At 41.4% G+C, this 24,947-nt stretch overlaps 1 protein-coding gene across 4 annotated transcripts in view; it reads right to left on the minus strand.

The window, feature by feature from the left end:
• Window positions 1-24,947, minus strand: part of DLC1 (DLC1 Rho GTPase activating protein) — a 419,765-nt gene that overhangs the window by 19,732 nt on the left and 375,086 nt on the right. For all 4 annotated transcript variants that reach the window (XM_047715908.1, XM_047715919.1, XM_047715925.1 and 1 more), the window contains 2 exons: window positions 10,586-10,657; window positions 5,453-5,534 (listed from right to left, as the gene is read on the minus strand). In XM_047715908.1, coding sequence (XP_047571864.1) covers window positions 5,453-5,534; window positions 10,586-10,657 — 154 coding nt within the window. The remainder of the gene's footprint in view (window positions 1-5,452; window positions 5,535-10,585; window positions 10,658-24,947) is intronic.

A 24,947-nucleotide genomic window follows, 5' to 3' on the forward strand; every position in this document is an offset into this window, starting at 1 on the left:
AGATTTAAAGAATCCGGAATGGTTACAGTTAGTCTTAGGTCTGGGTTTCATTAATCAAACCTGTAATCAAATACCTACTTGCCTTCATTTGGGCTTTAATGGTTGAGTGGTGTTTATCACCCGGTTTACTAGGCATGGAAGCCTCTGGCAGCGGGGGAGGGGCTCACTTCACAAATTCTAGATTTGAGTCAAACAAAAAAGACCCTGGAGGCCAGTTATATGACGGACAACATTATCTTTTTTATGTTGGTAGCACCAAACTAATGGCACTTTGATTTTGAAGCCTAGAAGCTATTTCTTGGGGCTTCTGTAAGATTCATTTGTTCCCAGGACCTCCAAAGAATGCCCACTGGGGAGAACCTTAGCTACTCGGAGAGGGACCACACTGAAACGAAACAGAGCTAGACGAAAGAGGGCTCAGGCGCCGTGTTATTTCATTTTGGTCCTCACAACCCTATGGCACAGATACTACTGTTTTCCTTCCTTTTATAGGTGAGGACGTGGGGGTTTGGAGAGGTCATGAATCTTGTCCAAGGCCACAAGAGTAAAACATGGCAGCTCTGACATTCAAAAACAGTATAGCCTGCATTTTTCCCAAAGTTAATCTCTATTTGATGCTAATACACAGAGCAGCTTATACCCTAAGTATGATTCCCCAAATGAGTGGCAACTAGGATGACGCCCCATCTGTCCGGAAGGCGTGGTGCTTCCAACCCCCTGGGCCCTCACAGAGGCCCAGCTCCAGAGGAATGTGTCAGTCTTATCTGCTGGGCAACTTGTACCCTGCTCTGAAGGGGGAGGGAGTACAAGGTGGGCCATCAAAGGCTCCTGAGATTTGCCGCAGGAAGCTGCAGGCACTCTGATAAAAGCAAAGCGGGCGGGGTATTTGGGCCTCGTATGCAAAATGAAAACAGGGACAAGTACAACAGACATGCGAGAAAAGAGAAAAGAACAATTTTCCAAGTAAGACCTGACAAATAAGAACTGTTCTAATTCTTAAAAGACACTTTCTTGGAATTAGCGCAATTGCTTTAAAAATTTACTTCCTTTTAAATAGAACAGAAATAGTAACAAAGTTGAAATCCAGTATGTGGCAGGCTGTTTGACATTGGTTAGGCATTCAAGGGCTGTTTTACAACAAAGCGCAGACTGAAGACGATAGCTGGGATATGTACTTATCGCTGTATGATTATCGCCTTATTTACATAATTCTTTGGTGTGTTGATAGGAGGAGTCAGTTGTTACCTCCAAAGGAAAACAGTGATATGGATTTTTCAGAAGCTAGAGAGACAAGATCATCTCCGTGATCTATACACCCAACGTGGGGCTTGAACTCATGACCCCAAGATCAAGAGTTGCAAACTTTCCTGACTGAGCCAGCCAGGTGCTCGGAGACAAAGACCATTTCAGAAGAGGTGTTCCAACAGTAGTTTGCATCATTATCTGTATATGCTTTAAGGCAAGCAAACCACTCCCCCAGTATTAATATTGATGTGACCCCCTCATGATGTTGGCCTTATCACTGGGGTTGGATTATACAGCATAACTAACAAGACTGGGACAAAGCCAATCTCTCAAAAGAAACAAATACAAAAATCCCTTACAAGGGTAAGTACAAGAAACTTGGTGAGCAATCCAAATCCCCAAAACTCAGAAGTTTCATAGCTGTAACTTTTGGTCACTACTAAACTTTGTATTAAGATAATATCATCATGAGGGACGCCTGGGTGGCTCAGTCAGTTGAGTGCCTGCCTTCAGCTCAGGTCATGATCTCGGGGTCCTAGGACTGAGCCCCACGTCGGGCTCCCGCTCAGCAGGGAGTATGCTTCTCCCTCTTTCTTTGCCCCTACCGCTGGCTTGTGTGCTCTCTCAAATTAAAAAAATATATATATATTTAAAATAGTATTATCATAATTCTCAAGAAAACATTAAGTCGGGGGCGCCTTGGTGGCACAGTTGGCTAAGCGTCAGTCAAACTCTTGGTTTTGGCTCAGGCTGTGATCTCAGGGTCATGAGATTGAGCCTGATGTCGGGCTCTGTACTCAGTGCCAAGTCGGCTTGAGAGTCTCTCTCCCTCTTCCTCTGCCCTAACTGCTCATGTGCTCTCTAAAATAAATAAATCTTAAAAAATAAAGAAAGAAAAAGAAAGTAAGTGTGTGTCTTCTGCCCTAAGTAGACTGCTGAAAGAGCAGCAATTATTATCCATATAAGAATATAATAAATTTTGGGGGCGCCTGGGTGGCTCAGAGGGTTAAAGCCTATGCCCTTGGCTCGGGTCATGATCCCAGGGTTCTGGAATCGAGCCCCGCGTCGGGCTCTCTGCTCAGTGGGGAGCCTGCTTCCCTTCCTCTCTCTCTGCCTGCCTCCCTTCCTCTCTCTCTGCCTGCCTCTCTGCCTGCTTGTGATCTCTGTCAAATAAATAAATAAAATCTTAAAAAAAAACAGAATATGATAAATTTTTAAGCAGAACACTGAAGTGTATATGGAAGCAGTTGTAACATTCATGTGTGTGGGAGGGTGGCAGAAGAGAGAAACCGTATAAAAACTATTTTATCTATTTATTTATTTAAAAGATTTTATTTATTTGAGTGAGAAAGAGAGAGAGTATGAGCAGGAAGAGGGGCAGAGGGAGAGGGAGAAGCAGACTCCTGGTTGAACAGGGAGCCCAAGGTGGGGCTCAATCCCAGGATCCCGGGATCATGATCTGAGCTGAAGGCAGATGCTTAACCTACTGAGCCACCCAGTGCTCCAATAATTATTTTATTTAAAACAAACTTTAGGGCGCATGGGTGGCTCAGTGGGTTAAAGCCTCTGCCTTCAGCTCAGGTCGTGATCCCAGGGTCCTGGGATCGAGCCCCGCATTGGGCTCTCTGCTCAGTGGGGAGCCTGCTTCCTCCTCTCTCTCTCTCTCTCTGCTTGCCTCTCTGCCTACTTGTGATCTCTGTCAAATAAATAAAAATCTTTAAAAAAAAAAAATAAAACAAACTTTAGCAGGCTTTGTTTAAGGTAAATATGTTAAAATTAATGATTAATAACATTTCATGAAGTAAAACTTTGCATCTGAGTTTCTGTAACAATTTTACCGTATATATTTAAAATGAACTTCTCAAAATATTTCAACAGGGCAAAAGATGGAAGCCTACAAGAAGTCTGTCAATCTGAAGAGAACATGACAAATCACAAAACTGTCAAACCACACCACAGCTTCATGATTTATTGGTCCTCGAATTCCACAGGCTGAGAGACTATACTATGTGGCTCATGAGATGAGTATCCCATCAACAGTCAAACAGGTACGCCCCACCACTGTGCTGACAACTAGGAACGAGCAGGGAATTTCAAAAGAAGATGCCTCATCGTTTTCTTTAGAACATTTGTTTCGGTCTCTCAAAAGGACAATCATTTGCCTTGAGAAGTCTGTGTGAACATGGACAAGAGCACTTGGGGTTTCCATTACAAACAAGTTGATGACTGTTAGTATGAATTCTGAAGGATTTCCTTTTTGAAGAGAAAACCCAACCTCAGGACTTTCTCAACATACTCAAATCTGGGCCTCCGTTTTGGGCCTAATAATTTTCAAAGGCTTTAACACCCATTACCTTATTACACTAAACCTCTGAGACATCATTCTCTGCATCTGAGAAAACAGAAACCCAACCCAGCATAAACTGCAGAGTCCAAATACAGATGAAGGTCTAGCTGTTCCTAGTCTTTTCTTTTCACAAAAGATCCTGAAACACAGATTTATTCCCTTTAAAGGGAGGTAGCTTCTCAGTGAAAATCACAAAGGGCAGAGGATGACCTTCTCTTCAGAGGAGAGTGATACAATTTCAAACTGATGTTTAAAAAAAAAAAAAAGTATTCAAGAATCTAATCATGACCCCTTTGGGCTGCAGTGTTGTAGTGATATTTTTATGACCCAGAAATTCCTAAGCTGTTGCTGCTGTTCAGAAGGCCCACTCACTGAGTGGCAGAAAATGTGTGAAATGGGTGATCTGACTCAATGCGTAAATATTTCCTAGGATCCATGTTATGAGTGACCTCATTTATATGCGTTATCACCAATGATGAATTGAAAAAATAAATGAATTCTATCCCACAGCTAAGCATTGAAACATTTAACAAATGTCTGGAGTAGTTTATACTCCAGATGTTGACTTCTTCCCTCCCAAACTGCATTAGTGACATTCTCTTGTTCCTGGTAACATAGCTTTGGTATTACACACTACAGTGAGGGACTTGGGATTAGGCTGCCTTCAGAAAATGTGTACATACCCTGGACATTTCTAAGCAGCTGTTTCACTGGATTTGAAAAGTGACAGTGTTTCTGTGGTTAATGTGGCACTCTTTTTTCTTCAACCACGAGAACTAGTCTCTTTCATACACCATCCTGAAGATCTTCCCTGTTTCTCCCTACAATCATGGTTTAAGGTAGTGGATTAAAAAAACAGTGCATTACAGAAGAAAGGCAAAAAATTATACTTTCCCTGAGCTACTGCATTCTGTGCCTACCAAGGGGTTAATAAATTCTGAGTGTCGTTCTACCTTAAGGATGTCCTTCTAAGGTAAAATAAGTACTGAATGAAAGAAAATTCATTTCAATTTTATACCAAAAAAATCAATATGCAAATTTTTTCTGGGTATAATTTTTCCCCAGAATTCAGCTTTTATAGCTTGAGGGCTTTGAGGAAAATGACGAAGGATGAATAACTCGAAGATGAGTAACATGTCACGAAGAGTTGGAGAAATCATTAGTGTCTTGTCATCATCTGCTACATGTCTTATCACTTCCACTTCACCGAAACCCCCCGGCTGCCCCTCAGCCCAAACATCCACCAGCACAACGAATGAGGATTTCTGACAGGTTTAGGTAAGGCTCATATCAATGCTCAGTTACTGCCCATCCATTATAGCTTAAAGGCTTGTGGTGGGTTCGTCTACAACCTTCTTTAATCCTATTGTTACTTTTTGGTACTTGGGGAAGCTGAAGAGGTTCACAGAAGCTTCTCTGGAATTCAGACAATGGTTCTCCTGACTCTAGCATGCCATAAATCCCCCACCCCTCACATACTCCTCTCAGTGTGTTATTTTAATTCAATCTAACAGCCACTATGACCCTGTTGGAGTATCTGGCTGGGCTTGTACACTCAATTACCCTGTTCTAAGTTTCTAGACCATCTGAACAGTCTCTGTTTCAGCAGTCATATGGTATCGAATATGGAATGGTCTGAGAGCCTCCTAGGGCAGTGTCATTTAATGGCAATATGAAATAACAAGGTGTTACTTATTTTAATTAAAAGGCCTATGACTTACAATGAAGTAAATTACCATAACCATTCACTAACCAAACACCTGCTTAATTAGTAGAACCAACAGGAGCAAAAAACATTTTGATGACAATCTCATTCTAAAAAAAAAACAAAAAGAAACCACTCAAAACATTTCCATTTACCTGCATAAAGCCTCAATGGCGTCTTTGTCCAAAAAATCATGCTCTCTCTTGACCAAGGAAATATCAATGGGGAACAGAAGATCTATAAGAAAAATAAAAACATGTATTTATTGAACACCTAAATTCTTGCCAATCTATCCCAGTTTAGCAGAGGGAAAAAAAAAGTAATTTCTTAAACACCTACTGTGTGTAGGGCACCTTACTTCCTATCAAGCGCTATGGGAAAATAAAGCAACTTAGGACAATTCCAACAGCGGTCCTCACTGAGCTTAGATGTAAAGTGGTCTGTAGACTCAAATATCCCTCCTTGTCAGAGAAGTGGTTCAAAACACTGTTCCACCTTGGAACAAATCAGCAGGCAACAGATCCCTGCTGTAAATTATAGTTTCAGCCAGAATCAACACCAGAAGGATGCTTCCTTTAAATGGGGTGGTGGTGGTTGTTCTGTTGTCTTTCCATGTGTGTCTGCTCACATTTGATCAGGGGAAAGAGGTCACGGAAAACAGAGCCAAGGAAAGGTCTACAGAACAATGGCAAGTGGTAGGAAATGGAATCTAACCATTTGCATGACATCAAAAGCTAAAGAGAATTCAGGATATACTATTTTTAAACAAATATTAGCACTTCCATATGGCTTTTCAGGAGTTTATATAACTCCCCCCTAAAACAAAGGGCTAGCTACAAAGCTGCTGGAGAACAATGGGATCCCAAATCCCTTAAGCTGTAGGAGAGTTCAATAGTCTAGAATACTAGAAGTTATATCAGAACCGAAAAGGAAAAAGGGGGAAAAGTCAACTCAATAGAAGAATTCCCTTTTTATCCCTTGTTGATAAATACATTCAAGAAGAGGGGAGGGCGACCCGTGGCACCACTATGGAAATTTACAACTGCTCTGAAATTGCCACTAGATAAAAACAAGTTACCCTCTAAGGAGTTCCAGCTATTAGGATATAATTGGTCTTTCCCATAGAACGCTTACATAATATGATGAGTAAGAGTTCTTTGGTGCACCTCTGTAGGTCAGGAATGGGGGCAATAAATCAGCACAGCAAGAAACAGGGATTAGCATAACCAAACAAAAACAAAGACAAAAACAAAACAGAAAAACAAAAAAACCAACCCCATGGCCTCTGAAATGGCTAATAATGCTTTGTACAGGGATAGACTGGGCTCTCAGGCTCCCAGGAGATACAAGTCATCAGTCATGTTCTAGTTCCTGGGTTGACTGTGACGTTTTCATGATGGAGCTCCTTATTTTTTACAATCTACTTCCTAGAGACAATGGTTAAGAGCACCTTTTTTTTCTTTGTCTTTTTAAATGTTGGAAACAACATCATTACTGTTACAGTCCAATTCCTTTTTCTGAAGATATAGAGTTCTTTATTGTTACCTGAATAACATAGGCAGACCAATGAGGTAGCCCAAGCTTAACAAAGAAATACGTGAAACTTGGTACTTAGGAATTTATCTCTTCATTATTTTATGGACCAACTCTGTAAGGTTATAGTGAATGTCAGCTATTAGTGAATATGGCAGACTGTGAAACTGTTTGAAGGTCGTAACATTTTATTTCACTTTGAGCAGACATTGAGAACTTTTAAGTACTAAATAATAGAGCTGACACTAAAGAATATATGTTAATACTCCCAGAGGGTAACATCTGATCTATAAATGTAAACGAAAAGCTCACGACAGGAGACCAGGACCGTGTTATTTTAATAATTCTAACTTCGTGTACCCAGAACTGTCCTTTAGATTCCTTTCTGATCCCAAATTAACTTTCAGATTCTGTTTAAAAAACAAACAAAATCTAGGGAAGGTAGGAACTAAATGTAAGAGAGAAATGAAGTAATTCAATTGCTTTTATTTGCCTAGACTGTTCTGAAAGGACCAGCTTTTAAAAGATACGATTTATTGATATATAGAAGTTCTCAGAGTTCTTCAGGTTAGGATTTCATCTTCCAGCTTGAGTTTAAGGGCAGGAAGTATAAATTGCCAAAGACCAAAATAAAGCAAAACAGGAAGACAAGGAATGTGTGGGTTGGTGTGTAGTGTGTTATACTCACCCTACAGACAGGGGCAGGAGAGCAGAAATCATCGCCCAGAACAATATACAGTATATCCCCAAAATAGGCTTATGCTTCAAAAGATTTGTAAATGTAAAGAGACCCCAAACACATCCTGTGAAAATGCAGTCTGAATTTTAGGATTCACTAAGAAGTAAGACAGAGACTGGAAAGGAGTCTTAGCAAACACAGACTCATAAGAAAGTGCTGCTTGGCAGCAAATCAACACCAAAAATGAACATAATTGAAGGAAATTTAATTTCTAAACAGGAGAACAAAAGGAACAAAAGGACAGCCACCTTACTGCCACTGCAAATGCAATTATCCTTCCCCATCTCCAGTGGAGCTGTGAATTGAATTTGATAGGATGGTGGTCCCTCCCCAGCCCTCCCCAGAGCCAAGCCCTTCTGAAAGACAGAGATACTGTGAATGTTAATAGGTCAGGAATCCTCTCTAAAGGGAAGATAAGCAGCTCCACCGTAATAAACATGCAGGTTAACCAAGCCCCTTAAAAAAAAAGAGAGAGGGAGAAACAAGAAAAAGAAAAGGAATTGGAAATATTCTCTATAATGTAGGAACAGTAAGATCTTTTACACAGTCTAGCAATAAAATAATTCTGAATTCAACTTCATGGGAAAGTATCACACATTCAGTCTGGGCTACCATGAGGTGAAGACCAGATATGGTAAATTAGATAATGAATTAATTAAGCTGAGTGAGCAAGGAAAATAAAAATGATCTCTATGGTCTGTCTCTCTCTGCCTGATCTGCTTCTGGGGAGTACCCACCCACCCACTCCATATCCCTCCTCCAGGCAACCTGCTGATCATGTTTGGCACTTTCAAGCTCACAAACTATACCCATTCTTAGCATGGGCTTTTTGCTCATGTGTTAAAGAACGTTGGCAATGACCACTAGCTTCCCTGAGAGCCCAATATCACTGTTACAGGAAGTAGTTTGATTGTCATTATCCTAGGAGAAGAGAAGGATAAAAGACGTGATTTTAGGGCGCCTGGGTGGCTCAGTGGGTTAAGCCGCTGCCTTTGGCTCAGGTCATGATCTCGGAGTCCTGGGATCGAGTCCCGCATCGGGCTCTCTGCTCAGCAGGGAGCCTGCTTCCTCCTCTCTCTCTGCCTGCCTCTCTGCCTGCCTGTGATCTCTGTCAAATAAATAAATAAAAATCTTAAAAAAAAAAAAAAAAAAAAAAGACGTGATTTTAAAAAACTATTGTGAGAAGAGCTGAACATCTTTGGTGAAAATATTTAAGTGACATCATTTCAACTCAATCTTTTAGAAATTTCATCACATGGTGCTATCTCCTAGTATCCCCTTTCTTCTTAAGTGATGAAAAAGACATATTTTTAAAATGTAAATTAACCAAAACTGTTTTTTGAGACTATGGCAGTCCCTTATAGGCCTTCTTGGATGTTGGAATTATGTTTTTGTTTTTATAAAATATGTAGCGTTTACCACAGTGTTAGGCATCCCTGTTGCCGTAGAATTAATAATGGCTTGTTGGTTAGCTGAATGGATGGGATGGGTAGATGAATGAATGAGTGAATGAGAGACATCCCGGGTCATCATCTCAGTAAACTTATGGAAACAAAGAAAGCTCAAGGTAGAAGCAGCTCTGGAACTCAACTTACTCAGTTTAAGAATCTCTTCACTATTCACCCAAACTTTGCTTGAAAATTACCCATAAAAATGGAGTTCACCGGTTCAGAACTATGATTCTTTTTCAATGACTTCACATACAGTATGATAAAAGGCCCATGCAAATGAACAGCCTATTCATCTCGCCACACCCACGGCATGCTCTACCCACACCAGGCAGCTAGGGCTTCAGAAAGAGCCAAGCCTGAGGAGCTCTTCCCCCACCGCTACAGCATCTGAGTGACCCGCAGGGCACTGATGACAAAATGAAGGAGTATACGTTCAGCCTCGATCTTCATTTTTTTTTTTAACAGTCCATTTTCCTTAGTTAAAAAATTGAATGCCACAGAAAAAAGAATATTCATCAAATGACAATCTAAATCAAGGTAAAAAGCCTAATTACAACTCAGGGGGCCACATCCATAACACATGACCCATAAAAGCTTACTATTTAGAATAAAGAGCTCTTAGAAATCATTACGAAAAGTGTAACTGAGTCATGAGGAAAAACGGGCAACAGACATTTCACAAAAGAACACAGATAGACTGCCAGATGATAGGAAGAAATGAGCATTACCATTCATGATGAGAGAAGTGGAAGTCAAAGTATATCCATGTTGACTGGCAAAAATTAAAGCCTGACAATATCAAGTGTTGAGAGCACATGGACAGACAGGATCTTTATCTATCACTGGTAGGGGTGAAAATCGGTACAGGCGCTTTTGAAAAATCTGCATTATAAAGCTGAACATACGTGTTCCCTGTTACCCAGTAATTCAGCTCCTCCAAATACAAATTATTACTGATGTACCACGAGAGTATAAAACCGTATGAGCATGTTTATAAGCCTCCAGAATGTAAAAGCAAAACAGAAAAAGCCAAAATGCCCAGCCAGCAGAGTGTGAATGTGAATAAACTGTGGTCTACACACGACGGGCTATTACACGGCAGTCGAAGCAAGTGATCCAGGGGGACACAAAGTATAGAAGAATCTTAACGTAAGCATCAGACGAAGTGAAGAAAACGAAGTCCTACAAGATTACACAGAGCATAATACCCTTTTTATAAGGGCAAAAGCAACTTTATAAAAATATATAATTACAAAAATGTCATAAAACTATATAAAAGCAAAGCAAGAAAATACAAGGAATTACAGAAGTTTCAGAATGAGTTGCTTTGGGTAGGGGGTGGCAGAGGGATCTAATGGGTACATTATTATCAAGGTTCTAGCTTTTGCTTTGAGTGGTGGGGGGGTCTTAGGACTTGCTACATTGCTTGCTTAATGAAATATTTTAATGAGTAATAATATGTCTGAAAATAAATCATAGATCAGTAGTATCATGAACCAAGGATATGAATATGCTGATTTAAAAAAAAACAAAACAAAAAACCAAAAACAGGACTCCCCACTCACCTTCATAAAGCTGCGCGTACTGGGGGAAACCAGTTGCCCGTAGCCAATCACAAGCTTCCTTGGCTTCAATCTCTGTAACAGAGCCAAAGACAGACAGACGGGTCAGTCGTGGGCACCTCAGCATGCTTGCTTCTTTAACAAACTCTGATTTGGTTAGACAAGCAAAATACGTCTTTTGACAATGGATAAGCAAAATAAATAAATACACATATACCTACATGAAGTCGACATAACTCAAAATGGTTTAAAATATGGTACACCTTTTCAGAGTTCAAAAATGCATTTTTATCTATCTCCTTGAAAAATAAGAACGGGGTCCTCGCAGTAGGTGACTGTGCTTCTTCTGTGTTCAGGTTACAAATGATCATGAAAATAGGGCATATAAAGCAGGTTGAAGAGGGATTAAGTAATCTTAAGCCTAGATGGTCTAACCTGGTTTACTTTTCACATCATTGACAGGTGACACCCTGGAAGAGAACTAACCTGACCAAAGGGAGAGACCTTCTGTCCCCCAACGGGATGAGCAGAAAAGGCCCGGGTGCCGTGTGGCAATGTGCTCTTCAGTGCCCCCACCAGTAAGAGACCCCGGCTGTCAGGTGACCCAGAGGGCATTAAGTCAATAAATTCCACGATCCTGGTAGGATGAAATGCCTAATAAAGCCCTACTTCCCTGTGGTTAACATCTTGTAGATAATATTGATAAACAGCAAGGCCAAGAGCACTGACACACTGTGTTCAAACTCACTCAAGCACAGATTTACAATCCCGTTAAAACTGACTCACAGAGGAGATCTGGGGCACATTTCATTAGCTTCTCTCTGCTGGCACAAAGAATATTCTTTCAACTATTCTTCCCACCTTCCACAGGCCATTGGAGTACTTAGGTATATAAGGTGATTCATTCATTTATAAGTGTCTTAACATTGCTTAATTTATTCCAGATTCAAATCTTTGTTAAGAGATCTCTCCTCTGAGCCAGATGGAGGCAGATAATCTGTATTAGGAGAACCACCCATAGCTCACTTTTGTCTAGTAACTATGGTTTCAAAGCATTTTTTTCCCCTATTATTTCATGAGTTCCTTGGCCTTTAAAAGGTCATTAAGAACATTCAAATAGGGGCGCCTGGGTGGCTCAGCGGGTTGGCCGCTGCCTTCGGCTCAGGTCATGATCTCAGGGTCCTGGGATCGAGCCCTGCATCGGGCTCTCTGCTCAGCAGAGAGCCTGCTTCCTCCTTTTTCTCTGCTTGCCTCTCTGCCTGCTTGTGATCTCTCTCTCTGTCAAATAAATAAATAAAAAATCTTTAAAAAAAAAAAAAAAAACTCAAATTCATGAAAGCAAGTAGGGTTGTCTTTCTAGAACATCCAAAGAGAAAAACAACTTGCTGTCTTCTGATGAGTTAGTGAATACTCAAGACTAAGAACAGCGCAGGCACGAGAGTGGAAATAAATGGCAAGGCTAAGTTTATTTTCACGAATCTTTCTAGTGTGGCGATGAAGCAGCATTTTTAAACTCGAGATTCGGGAGTGAATTTGGGGTTGGAGGGAAAGTGACAGACATGTAGAAGAACCTCAATGTTTGCGCAGAATAAAAGAATATATAGAATCGTCCGGTGTCAATTACCTGTACTTAAGTTTTTTTATGTATTTATATGCACACCTTGTCTCAGAAAGGAATTAAAACAGCTTTACGTAAAATCATAAACATTTTCTAGGAAACTGTATTGCTGTAAAAGCATATAAAAGCTCAACGTTTTATTTCAAAGAACGAGAAAACTTTTCTCTATGTCTGTGGCCCCTGCTCAAAAATAGATATGGAAAGAAAAAAAGGCTAAGTGTTTGTTTAAAAAAAAATTTTTTTTAAGTAACTCACTCTTCCTGACCATTTAGAGGTTATTTCCATGGAACAGATTGTTGGACTCTGAACAATAGATTGTTCAAAAGTAAATGAGCTTGCTTTCTTAATATTTTACTCAGTAAGTGGTAACGTGAAATTCTCAATATCCACTTGTTTTTGACTATATTCAGACATGACATCGGATCAGCACAGGCACAAAAAGCCTTAATTAGACACACTTCACCAGCCAATACTACCACCTTTTTAGAGCATGTTCCCGATTTTCTGATTAAAATGGCTTCCTGCCAGGAGGCATGTAAGATGCAAGGTATTTTTCTAAAAAATCTGTACATTTATTTGTATAGTACTTTACAAATTACCAAGTGCTTTCATATATATTGCTCACTTAAGGCCCCTAGCAAGTACAGGAGCCCATAAATGCCTATTGCTCAGTTGTCATTCTTTAACTCACTTTCCAACACTAAGGAAATGAAAAGCTCCCAAATGACCACAAATTCATTTAAAGAGCTGTGTCCAAACAGCCACTCTGCTCAGGGCCATTTGGATAGAAATAAATGATGTGAACAGGCAAAGGTTTGCATCTTCAGCAGATAATCTAATTAAAGGCTTACAAGGGCTAAAAAGCAGTATTTTTAAGAACTACCGAGATCCAGAAATTTTACCCTCGTTTTCCTTACCCTTAAACGGTTGAAAATGTGTCTTTTAGATGTGAAACCATGGGAAAGAGGCAAGTCAGTATCTGGTTGACATTTAAGAAATCATACTCGTGAAAACTTGGGCTGCAGACCAAATGAACACAACACACTGTTTCTGTAGAAATCAGAATGACAACACTGGAAAACTATAAGTTGTCACTGATTTTTTAACAAATGGAACAATTATTGACTTCACTCCTACCCCTTTTCCAATGACCAAGAGAAAATGGTAGTAACAATCCAATCTAAGTACTGATTTTTAACAAATCAGTATTTTCATTTTATTTAACACGAAATAAACCCATATCTATATCCAAGTCGGGTACAGAACACCCCTTCCAGTTTTAGCCCCTGCCCCAATCCAAGCCATTACGTTCCTTCCTGTCTCCCAACTAAATGCTCTCCTCTCTCAGGAAAACCATCCACCAGACCTGGCTCATCAAAGGTCCAAATGTAAAGCCTTGATCTTGTCTTTCCCTCACAAACTTCACTAGAGTCCCACTGCTTAGAAAATCGAGTCTAAACACCTCTGTGTGTTTTTTCTGAGCTCTCCATGTGGCACGCAACCTAATTTTTCCAGTTACCTGTTCTCACGCTACCTCCAAACCAAAGCAAACTCAATGCTCATCTCCCGCTATACCACCGTGATTTCGTGGCATGAAATAATCTCCCATCTTCTCAGTGTCAAATTTTACTCATCCTTCAAGGTCCATCCCAAATGTTGCCTCCCCTAGGCAGACCTCCCAGATGCTTCCTGATGGTTCTATCAATGGCTGGTTTTTATTGTGTGCTTATTATGTGCAAGGACCTGTCTAAGCACTTAAGCCATATCAACTCATTTACTTTTCACACTGATCCTAAAACGTGGATTACTAATATCCCCAAAATACAGAGATAAGGAAATAAGCAGAGAAATAACTTCTTAAAATGAGGGTTTTTTTTTTTTTTTTTTACATTCAAATGCCAGAGTAGAGAAAGAACTAAGACTCATAGAAATTAGCAAGACAGGGGCTCCTGGGTGACTCCTTCGATTAAGCATCCAACTCTGGATTTCAGCTCTGGTCATGATCTCAGAGTTGTGAGATAGAGCCTGACGGGCTCTGCACTGGGCAGGGAGACTGCTTAAGATCCTCTCTCTACCCCTCCCCAACTCTAAAAAAAAAAAAGAAGAAATGAGCAAGACAGGTTCTCCACTTAAAAAAAATGTATAATAACAAGTGCCTTTAAAATATCAAAACTATGGGGGCGCCCGGGTGGCTCAGTGGGTTAAGCCGCTGCCTTTGGCTCAGGTCATGATCTCGGGGTCCTGGGATCGAGCCCCGCATCGGGCTCTCTGCTCAGCAGGGAGCCTGCTTCCTCCTCTCTCTCTGCCTGCCTCTCTGCCTGCTTGTGATCTCTCTCTGTCAAATAAATAAATAAAATCTTTAAAAAAAAAAAATAAATAAAATATCAAAACTATGGACACATTGCATGACTTCAGTCACTGAATCCCCCACACCAGTTTTTGGAGGCCCCTAACTGGCTTTAAAGGTATGACTTTTCTTTTAGGATATGCAACTATGAGAATGATTTTTAAAAAAACATTCTCCACCAGGCAAAAACACCATCAGAAACTAAAAGTACAATGGAAATAATGTCACTTTAATGCCTGGGTTTTCTCTGAGCAAACAACAGACAAATGTGTTAAGGAGGAAACAGGAAATATTTATTGGAACCAGCTTTAGTGGTTAGTTGTGTAAGATGAATGAGGTCCAGAAGACCCTTTTGTGTAAGGCTGGGAACCATCAGCCCATATTTGCACATTTCCTGGCATGATGGGATGACCCTATCTTCCTCTTACCCCTCAACGGTGAGTTAAACAGAAATCCCCCAATGCCGTCATCATTCTGCTGAACCTGCTGATCTCAACCGGCTGAGCAGCAGTAACTGGGTCCAAGTGGGATGGGATTACTTCCATGTCTCTGTGCCGTCTTCACAGTGGGAACCGTCAGGCTCTGTCTTCCAGGACGACATGCTACCCAAATCAGGACTCAAGGCAAATGCCACAGCTACATGGACTGTGTTGCTTAAATAAAGTCTAAGGAATTGGAGGAATGCAAGAAAATCTCAGATTCCTTGGATTCTTCCAAATATGACAGACCTGTGGCCAAATATCCACAGAAATGTTGATGCTTTTACAATCATAGAGAAATACCTTTGCTGTGTGAAGGTGGGTGGTATTTTCTGATCCAACAAAACTCATTTCTCTCCCCTGATCACACAGAATCCCTCCGATGGGAAGAAGATTCTTACGGATTCTCCAGCCTCCGCTGAGGTGGCCAATTTACAGGACTGTCGTGCAGCTGGGCACCAATGGCCCATCTGTCCTTGGCAGGTGGGCTTCACAGGGCAGCCCACTGGAGAAGCGAACCATGGCTTCAAAATCTTGATCTCAGTGGCTCCCAGCCCTGGATGCAGTAGGCATCATGTGGGGAGAGGAAGCTTCCTGAAACCACCACCCACCATCCACTCCCAGGCATCTGGATTTTCTCAGTCTAGGGAGGACCCAGGCAGCGCCTTTTAAAAGAAGCTCTCTAGGTAAATTTAAGGACAGGCAGCCAGACATTTCTCTGTATTCTTGCATCGGGAACTCCTTCTTCCTGGACTACCTCAAGAGTCTCCCAACTGAATTCAGTCAGAAGCTTTGCCCCTCCTTACCCACAACAAATCTATACTAGTCCAAGAGTCCCTGAGCCCCTGGATTCACTTTTATGCACTTTTATTCAATTTTATGCATAATTCCTTATGTCACTCCCCTGCTTATAATTCTTCAGGGACTCTCTACCACCTTCCAGATACAATTCAAACTCAACAGACCCACAGCCTTCTCAAATTTTTTTTTTAAAGATTTTATTTATTTATTTGACAGAGAGAGATCACAAGTAGACAGAGAGGCAGGCAGAGAGAGAGAGGAAGGGAAGCAGGCTCCCTGCTGAGCAGAGAGCCCGATGCGGGACTCCATCCCAGGACCCTGAGATCATGACCTGAGCCGAAGGCAGCGGCTTAACCCACTGAGCCACCCAGGCGCCCCAGCCTTCTCAATTTGACCTCTGCCTTATCCATTCATCTCCTGGAAGGCCTCCAAATGCAGGCTTTGTTCGTCTTACTGAACTCCTTGGGGTTCCCAGGAGGAACCAGGCTCTCTCACACCTCGAGCTCTTAATCTGTTCTCCCTCTGGCCCCAAATTCCCCCTTCTCCGCCCCATCAACTTCTCTGTTCCACCTTCCTGTTCTGTTCTGTTCACCCATGCTGGGTGAGGAACACCTATCAAAGGCTTCTTAATTCATTTGTATACCCCAAAAAGACTATTTTTCCACACTGGAAGCATAAATATACTTGTGTGAGGGAAAAGAGAATCCGCTACTATTTTCCTTTTTTCAAAAACAGACTATAAACTAGAATATGAACCTCCTCTTTTCGCCATTAATAAAAACAAATGTTAAACACACACATCTGCCAAAGACCAGTTACCAGGATTTACCTATGTAAAATGAATTCCTATAGGCTAAGCCAGACAGCAGAATGTCTATATTAATATTTATTACACTCCAATGTTATCTAATCACAGCAAAGAGTTTGACTAGCAAGGAACAACATTCCTACCCTCAGGTGCCTAAAAATATTCTAAACATCTGTTGTGCATATTCTGAAAGAAACCAGTTAGGAAGCTTCTGGAAGAGCTGTCAATACTAATTCAGTTTCTAAGGCTGTTTGGCCCAACAGTAGCTGACCCAGCCCCACTTTTAGGTATATTCTAGTATAGCAGTATATTCTAGTATACCCGTACCTTTAAGTGAAGCCAACCACCCTTCACGCCCCCTTTCCCTCAATATTTATTTATTGGACATCTATTAAGTGCGCCGCCAAATGTGCTTGGGGACAATCAGACACAGGTTCCTGTCCTGAAGCAGGAAGCCAAATGAAAAGGTAATTCACAGTTAAGTACATTGTGTCCCATGATCCTCTAGTAAGGAAAAATCTGATTTCCTAAGGGCTAAAGGCTATTCTAAGGTCCTTGTGGGAAGTCCAAGTGACCGGATACAGGCAGCACCAATGAGTCCCCAATTCCTAGGTGGAAGCCCCAGTCCTAACTGCGCTTCACACACCCTAGCTTCTTAATGTGCTGTGTCTGTCATCTAATCTCCCTCTGCGATCAGATCCAGCATGCTGGCCGCTTTTCAGCTGCTCTGTACTCCCTTTCCTGATTTAGTTTTTCTCCTTCCAAAACATTTGTTTATTTATGTTTACTTTCTGTCTCTCCCCTTGGTAGCTCCAAAAGGGCAATTTTCTTTTGTCTCCTTTACTCTCTGATCCATCCCAACCACCTACGGCACAAAAAGCAATTGCTCAATAAATAAGTATTACATAAATACAGTATGATTTTTGTTCTAGTGAAAGGGTCTGGGGCGCCTGGGTGGCTCAGTGGGTTAAAGCCTCTGCCTTCAGCTCAGGTCATGATCCCGGGGTCCTGGGATCAAGCCCCACATCAGGCTCTCTGCTCAGCGGAGAGCCTGCTTCCTCCTCTCTCTCTATCTCTCTCTCTTCTGCCTGTCTGCCTACTTGTGATCTCTGTCAAATAAATAAATAAAAAATCTTAAAAAAAAAAAAAAGGGTCTTAATTTTTTCTGACCAGGATCCACAATAAGAAATACAATATACGTTATAACCTGGTACACAAATGTATGTATGCACATGTGTATATACACACACACACATTTATGTATACTAACACGAGTTTGTAAGCACATGCCAACTGAAATAAGTTTCACCAAACTGAGACTTAAAATACGTAATACATTCTTATGTCTTTCTATTCCATTTAAAAAATACTTATTTGTTACCTACCAGAGCAACCAGCTTGAAATGTATTATTTTCACACCATAGCTTTTTCTTAAAAAGAAAGAAAAGGAAAGGAAACTAAGAACTTCCTACAGAGGAGAATGCGATGTGACTGAATTCAGAGGTGGGAGGTGGAAGGGGGCTGCTTGAGCACATGGTTTATGCTTGGCCTTTACTGAAGGAGGGGTGATGATCTCACAGGGAAGACTGGATGGGGGAGACAAAATTCACAGTAAAGGAGACAGAGGAAGTCAGGAGGAGAGATGCTGATACCCAGGTGCTTGTGAACGAATGGCGAGCAGTCCAATTTACTCTAACACTGACAAAGGAAGAAGGCATGAAGTGGAAAGCAGGTTATCCCATGGAGCAGAGAGAAGCATCTCCTTAGCCTGGTGATCCAAAGAGCAGCCAACATCATTTGCTCACACGTAAAACAGCTTTGCTTCTGGGTGCCTCGACGCTTTCTAATCATCCATCACAGAAAGAGGGCCAAGTATTACCTGTTAACAGGTCAGGAGAACAGGTCCAGGAAAGAATGCATTGCTTTGTTAAGTAGCCTTGAGAAAAATACTCTCTGGACCGGTTTCCTCATCTGTAAAACCTGAGATTGCCATAGGCTTTATAAATTCCCCAAGGTTCTGACTCTGGTTTTTCCTTTATGCCAATTTCCCCTTCTCTCTAAGACCACCTTTAGAATAGGTTCCATTTCTACCGTTAAGTTTCCAGATGTATCATCAATTACATGTGGAGACATTTCTCTTCCCTCAAAACACTGGTTCAATAGTTCAGTTTCCCAGTTTTGTGAATGGACTGAAGTCTATTGCTAAAATTTCTAATGTGGTTTTTAACAGATCAATTCCTTGTTCTGTCTTACAAAGCCAATGTTCATATTACAGGGGAACTCAAAATGCTACATATTTTTGCTTATGTGGGCGTCCACAGCCTTCACACTAAAATTCATCTTTATAGGAGGAATACACTTGGGAAACCCTGGGTTTTCTTCTGCTTACTGAGCTCTTCTATTTGGGCCTCCCCCCAGCAGCATCCTGGCTTCTGCTGAATCAGTGGGCTAGGTGCTGACATGCTTCTTGGCGCTTTTCATCCTTTCTCTTCACCACTGAGGAAGCTGGCTCAGAGTTTAGGTGATTTGCTCAAGGTTCCAGAACCACCCTTCTCTCCCAGGCTAGAGCACTTGCTGCATACTTTGCCTGCCTGCAGAGATTACTCTCACTTTTCAATCACCAGACTGTTTTTCAGTACAAGGAAAAACTGCAAATTTGGGAAAGTTTTCTTTTTGTGTGTATTTTTTTTTTTCCCTCTCTCTCTCCTGCTTGAGGTCCGGAGGCAGATATGTTGCTTTCTAATAAAGAACATTCCTAGAAATATAAAGAGGGGGAAAAGGACCCATTTTGCCCAATGATGTGATGACAACTTAATAAAGGGTTTTGCCTGAAAGAAGAAAACCCTTAGACACACCCTACAAGCCTCTACCTGGGATTATGCATGTGAAGAGACACTTGGCATTGGGAAATGAAATCAGTTGAAATCCCCTTTGGGGATCATTTAGTTCAAGTGTTTGCAAAATATTGTTTTTTTCATATCAAAGAATATGTGCTCTTCCCTCATAGAGGCAAATAGCTCTGTATTCATTTGAGGCCCTGCGAGACAGGGTTTGAGCTCAGGTACTCCAGACTTAAACAGATCCAGTTATTTCCAGGAACAGAAAATAATCTCCCAGCTAATCAGAAACTGGCACAAAGAAGTAAAACTGAAATGAAAACACACTACTCAGGAAACGGCTAGGGCCTCATCACATTTTTCTATTTCATTTCTACGTGGGGTGGATAAAAAGAAAAACAAAACCCCTTTAGTTTACATACATACATTCAAACACATTTCTAATACTCTACATCAAATATTTATGCATTTCCAACCAAGCATTGCTAGGAAGAATGACATCAAATAATTCTTAAAATACAATAATTCTTTAAAGATCATAATTGCAGGGATTAGGAAAACAATTTAAACAATTTCAAGTAAGGAAACAATCTAAGTAACATACTTACAAGGACCCTTGCTTTTTTTCCTGAGTCTCATTTTTTCCCATAAAATGAAAGATTTTAAGATTTTAGGTTTTCAGATTATACAATCCACTTCCTTTACAATTTATGATCCAAGGCAAAATACTGGGTTATAAACCTGAAGGAACACTCCCCCCTTCTCCACGATGAAAGGTTTGCAGGCACATCAATTTTTTCATTCACACATTAGCAAAGCTTATTCTACTAAGAAACCTTCATCCCCAATCTTTAACTTTTGCTCCAGGTTCCACAGTGTCCCTAGCATGGAAAAGTAGAAATACAGTGTGAACTGCAATGCTACAGAAACCTTAAATTAGAAATAAAGGCAGTAGTGAGGAATTCTAAGAAACTGTCCACACTGGTTGTAGTCCATTCTGACAGGAAAAAGGAAAGCCAGAATAGAAAGAAACATCAAACTGCCTTACACGAAGACCAATGAAAATAAAAACATGGCAGATACTGGTGAAGATAAGCTGCCTTTGGGTGTCTCTACATCGAACCTCAAACAGGAAACACTGTACGATTTGACGTTCTCTGTTGTGTAAGAAAAAATAAGGACTACTGTATTCTAGGTGAGCTAAAGAATTTTCATTCAAAATGCTGGTGACAACCAGCCCTCCCCAGACACACATGAGCTAGTGGTCAAAATGTGATTCGGGGGGGGCACCTGGGTGGCTCAGTGGGTTAAAGCCTCTGCCTTCGGCTCAGGTCATGATCCCAGGATCCTGGGATCGAGCCCCGCATTCGGCTCTCTGCTTGGCAGGGAGCCTGCCTCCCTCTCTCTCTCTCTCTGCCTGCCTCTCTGCCTACTTGTGATCTCTCTGTCAAATAAATAAAATATTAAAAAAAAAATGTTATTCGGGTACATCTGTTTAGCTGAGGAAGGCTTCTGCTTTCATATAGTTACATTTTTCCTACAAAAATGAAGATCCTCATTTTGTTGCTATCCCCATTGTGTTTGCACACTTGGGCAGGAAGGGGTCTGAAGCACCATGTAACACACATATGACCTTGGACTAGTCTCTGAACTTCCAGGCATCTCCGCTGCCCCTCAGTGGGGAAGAGGCAATGTTTTTCCAGGCTGCTTTTGCCAAGTTCTGGAATTTCCACCAAAACGACTTACAGAAATGCACAAGCATTACGGAAGATCCCTTTCTCGTGCGATACAGTTCGAAAACAGGAGTTGTGTGGAGATTGTCCCCTGTGCGTTTATAGTTTTCTCCAGACTCGGGAGGTGAAGATGATTTTCAGAATTTTAGCATCTTCTATCTACTTTGTCACCTGGGTGTGACAAAGGGCAAGGCGAGGCTGTGGCACAGCCGTGTCACCTCCAGGCTCCCTTCCTCTATGGCTTCCTCAGTGCTCACAGCCTGGGAAACGCTACAACCGCAGGGTGTGGAAAACTTCTGTCCCTCACACATCCTCCAGAGACTCCTGTAAGGAGAAGGAAGGCGCCTTTCTGACAAGCTCCAGGAAGCTGCCTCCAATCCGCTCTGTGGGACACCGGAAGGTGGGGCAGGAAGAGAACAAAATGTGGATGGGAGGTGTCAGAGGCATCTGAGGACCCCAGCTCCACTGACATCAGCCTTCAGTTAGTTTTTGATTTTCCTCCTTGTGACAGGAGGGGGTAAGACATGAAAAGGCCCCTAAGCAGAGGTTTGTATGAATGGAAAAGGAGTATACTTTCCACTGTGAAACTCGGTTCAGTAGCAAAATAAAACACCAGGATGAAGGATTTGGAGAAATCACCTCCCACATGAGCACTGTAGGATGGGGGCATTAGCCAGGTGAAACGTTTTTATTTACCCTTTGCTGTCCAAGGACATTTCCTAATAGGCAGTCATGCTCAAGATGCTATTCACGCGTTTTCACTGACAACTGCAAGAAAATTTTCCCTTAGAAGTATTATTTCCAGATACTTCTATGGAAGAAAGCGTTCTTCAGGATGGTCCACAGAAGCTAGGAAATGGAATCCGAGACTCCTTCTCTAAATGTTAAAGACAAAGGCTCAAGTGTCCATGCATTAAGCCAGAGAGGGGATCTAGAAACCTCTAATTAGTCGATTTTGGACCCTCAAGTTGTAGCTCCCCACCTAGGAGCCCAATCCCCCTAGAAAACTGCAAAATGACTGCCAAGCTCTCCAGGGCCACCAAGTATTGTCTTCTAAATCGAACCAACTGCAGCCAGGCACAGCTCCCAGGGCTGCACGTTACTGCCACACACACCTGGTTGAAATCCTAGCTCCGCCATGTACAGTGAGCGATTTGAAGCAAGGAATGGAACTTGCTCACTCCCAAGTCCCGGATTCCATATTTATAAAAGGGGAATAATCATATCTGCTCTTCCAGAGTTGCTGAGCTGAGGGTTAATTGTGACAATAAGAGCAAACTACGTGATCCGTTTCAGCTTCTATACTATTATTAGTATTCTAAGTCTGTGGATTTTTTTTTTTTAATAAAAATTAAAAAGGGGCATTTATACTAGATATGGTTGACTGTTGCTTGTGAGAGACTCTAAAAATATACAGGCTAAATATTCCAGGCTTTCTTTCCACCCTGCCAAAGAAGGAATACTGAAAAAAATGGTAAGATGGAGTAGATCTAATTAGAGAACCCCCAGCAGGGCTGCTCCCTACTCCTTATCACTGATCATGATAATCCTTAACAATAACACAGGATTCCACAAGGAAAAGGGCAGACAGGAAGAGCCTTTCTAGGCTGGGAATCTTACCCCTTTTACATTAATTAGATTTCTGACTAATTTGAGGTTGAAAGAAAACACCACTGATGGAACTCATACCAGTAACCCATTCCTAAAAAGCAAATTTCAATCTTAACAGCCCGTCTTTCTTCAAAGAGGAACGGCCCCTCAAGTCTCAGAATTCCTCCATATGCAAAGGCCTAGAATCAGATAGAAGGATGATTGTGAAAAGTGCTCCAGAAAAGCGTTTTCCTCTTAATTTCAGAAGAGGAACTGGGGAGTATGCTCTTTGGGGACACAGTGTTGGATGTGAACATTTTATGGTTGGGCATTAATTCACCTGGATCACCGCAACAAGGAAAACTTTTTAGGGCCTAAATGCTAGGGACATCAATCCTTTGCACTGTAGTCCCGTGACTCCAGAGTATCTTAGGGGTGAGTCCTGCTAAAATGAGCTCTCAGTGAAACTCAGAGAAATGACCACGTTTAGAAATTAACTTGTTTTCTCTGCTGGGTCCCAACTCCGAATTCTAGTCAATGAACTATGCAAACAGAGAATGAAGATCACCTTTCTTCCCCAGGTCTGCTTTATAATTTTTTGAACAGCCTTGGCATGACGTGAGCCTTGATGCCCATTACACCATGGGGCCAGGTTTGACTAGTGTTCTAAGGCTCTAAGAATTCGGGCTTTAGTGATCTGACAATATCCAGAGAGGAAGGGGAAACATCTGAAGTTATTTTTACTTTTGCAAGTCTTCTGGCTGCACAGGGAAAATGCTAGGGTGGGTCAAGTATTGTCTGGACCCCTTCACGGCCCCCCCTTTTTTTTTTTTGCATGGCCTCATTTCCGTCTTCCTGTTGCTAGGAAGGAGAGTTAAGCATGAGAAACTCGTGTTTACAATACTGGACCATCCTGTCCAGCACAAGGCTCTCTTCAAAAATGTACAATTCACATCACCCACTGGACTTTGGATGCCCAACTCTTTTGGACCAAATCACCTTGTCCTGAATATTTTCAAATGGCATTTTATCTGCCTCAGTTATAGAAATACCACTCTCATTTATCATAGCATCATGGCTTAAAATCTCCAGGGGGACACCAAGGGAAACTCAAGTACTTTGTATTTCGAACCACCTCTTTGAATCCCACCAAGCCTCTGACTGGAAGGCATCTTAATGGGGCCTCCTGTATCCCCTCTAAGCTCCAGGCTAGTTCTACAAGTAAGAGTTTAAGCATTACATATCTTTTCTACCCTTTTCCAGTAATAATTATTCAATCATAATATGCTTCTCTATTAACCTGGTATATTTTTCAGAAGCAACCAAATAACCCTTTTTAATGTAAAAACACCCTAACATTTTGCTTAGTCTTTGCTCTTTGAACTATAGTATTGAACAGTAACAAAATAACAACAACAACAACAACAACAACAACAACAACAATAAGCCTTTAGGTTAAAGGGCAACTGGCCTCTCACCTTCTCTCCAGACTATGGAAAATCCTCTGGTTGGCCCAGCGTATGAAAACTTGGAACACTGCCTTCTATTAGCCATAATCAATTGCTTAACTATTCAAACAACAACAACAACAACAACAACAACAACAAGCCTTTAGGTTAAAGGGCAACTGGCCTCTCACCTTCTCTCCAGACTATGGAAAATCCTCTGGTTGGCCCAGCGTATGAAAACTTGGAACACTGCCTTCTATTAGCCATAATCAATTGCTTAACTATTCAAACCCTTTCATTCTTAAGGAGTAAACGGTGTTTCTCATTAAGACTGAAAATTGCTAAGTTAAAGTCACAGGTAAGTCAACGAAACCGTACTTCTCCACTCTAGGAAATGATTTAAGTTGGAAGCTACTCATTTTGATCCTGTGGAGTCTGAGCTGGGAAACAAAGTCAGTCCCTGTTCTTGAGCTTCTGACCAGTTTGGTGTAAGGTGTCACTCAGATTAAACTAACATTTTTTTTTTTTTTTGGTCAAAAGCAAACTTCTAAAGCAGCTGGGAGAGAAAGTCGGCTGTGCTTCATTTTAAACTCTGAACAGTAGTGCTAATGAAAAAAATATGCAGTCAGGCCTGGGCCACGCTGTAAATCTGGCATGCCACAATAAAAGTTAATACATGCAATTGCCAACATTTTCTCAGAAA

This window comes from Lutra lutra, chromosome 2, assembly GCF_902655055.1.
Source record: "Lutra lutra chromosome 2, mLutLut1.2, whole genome shotgun sequence".
NCBI lineage: Eukaryota > Metazoa > Chordata > Mammalia > Carnivora > Mustelidae > Lutra > Lutra lutra.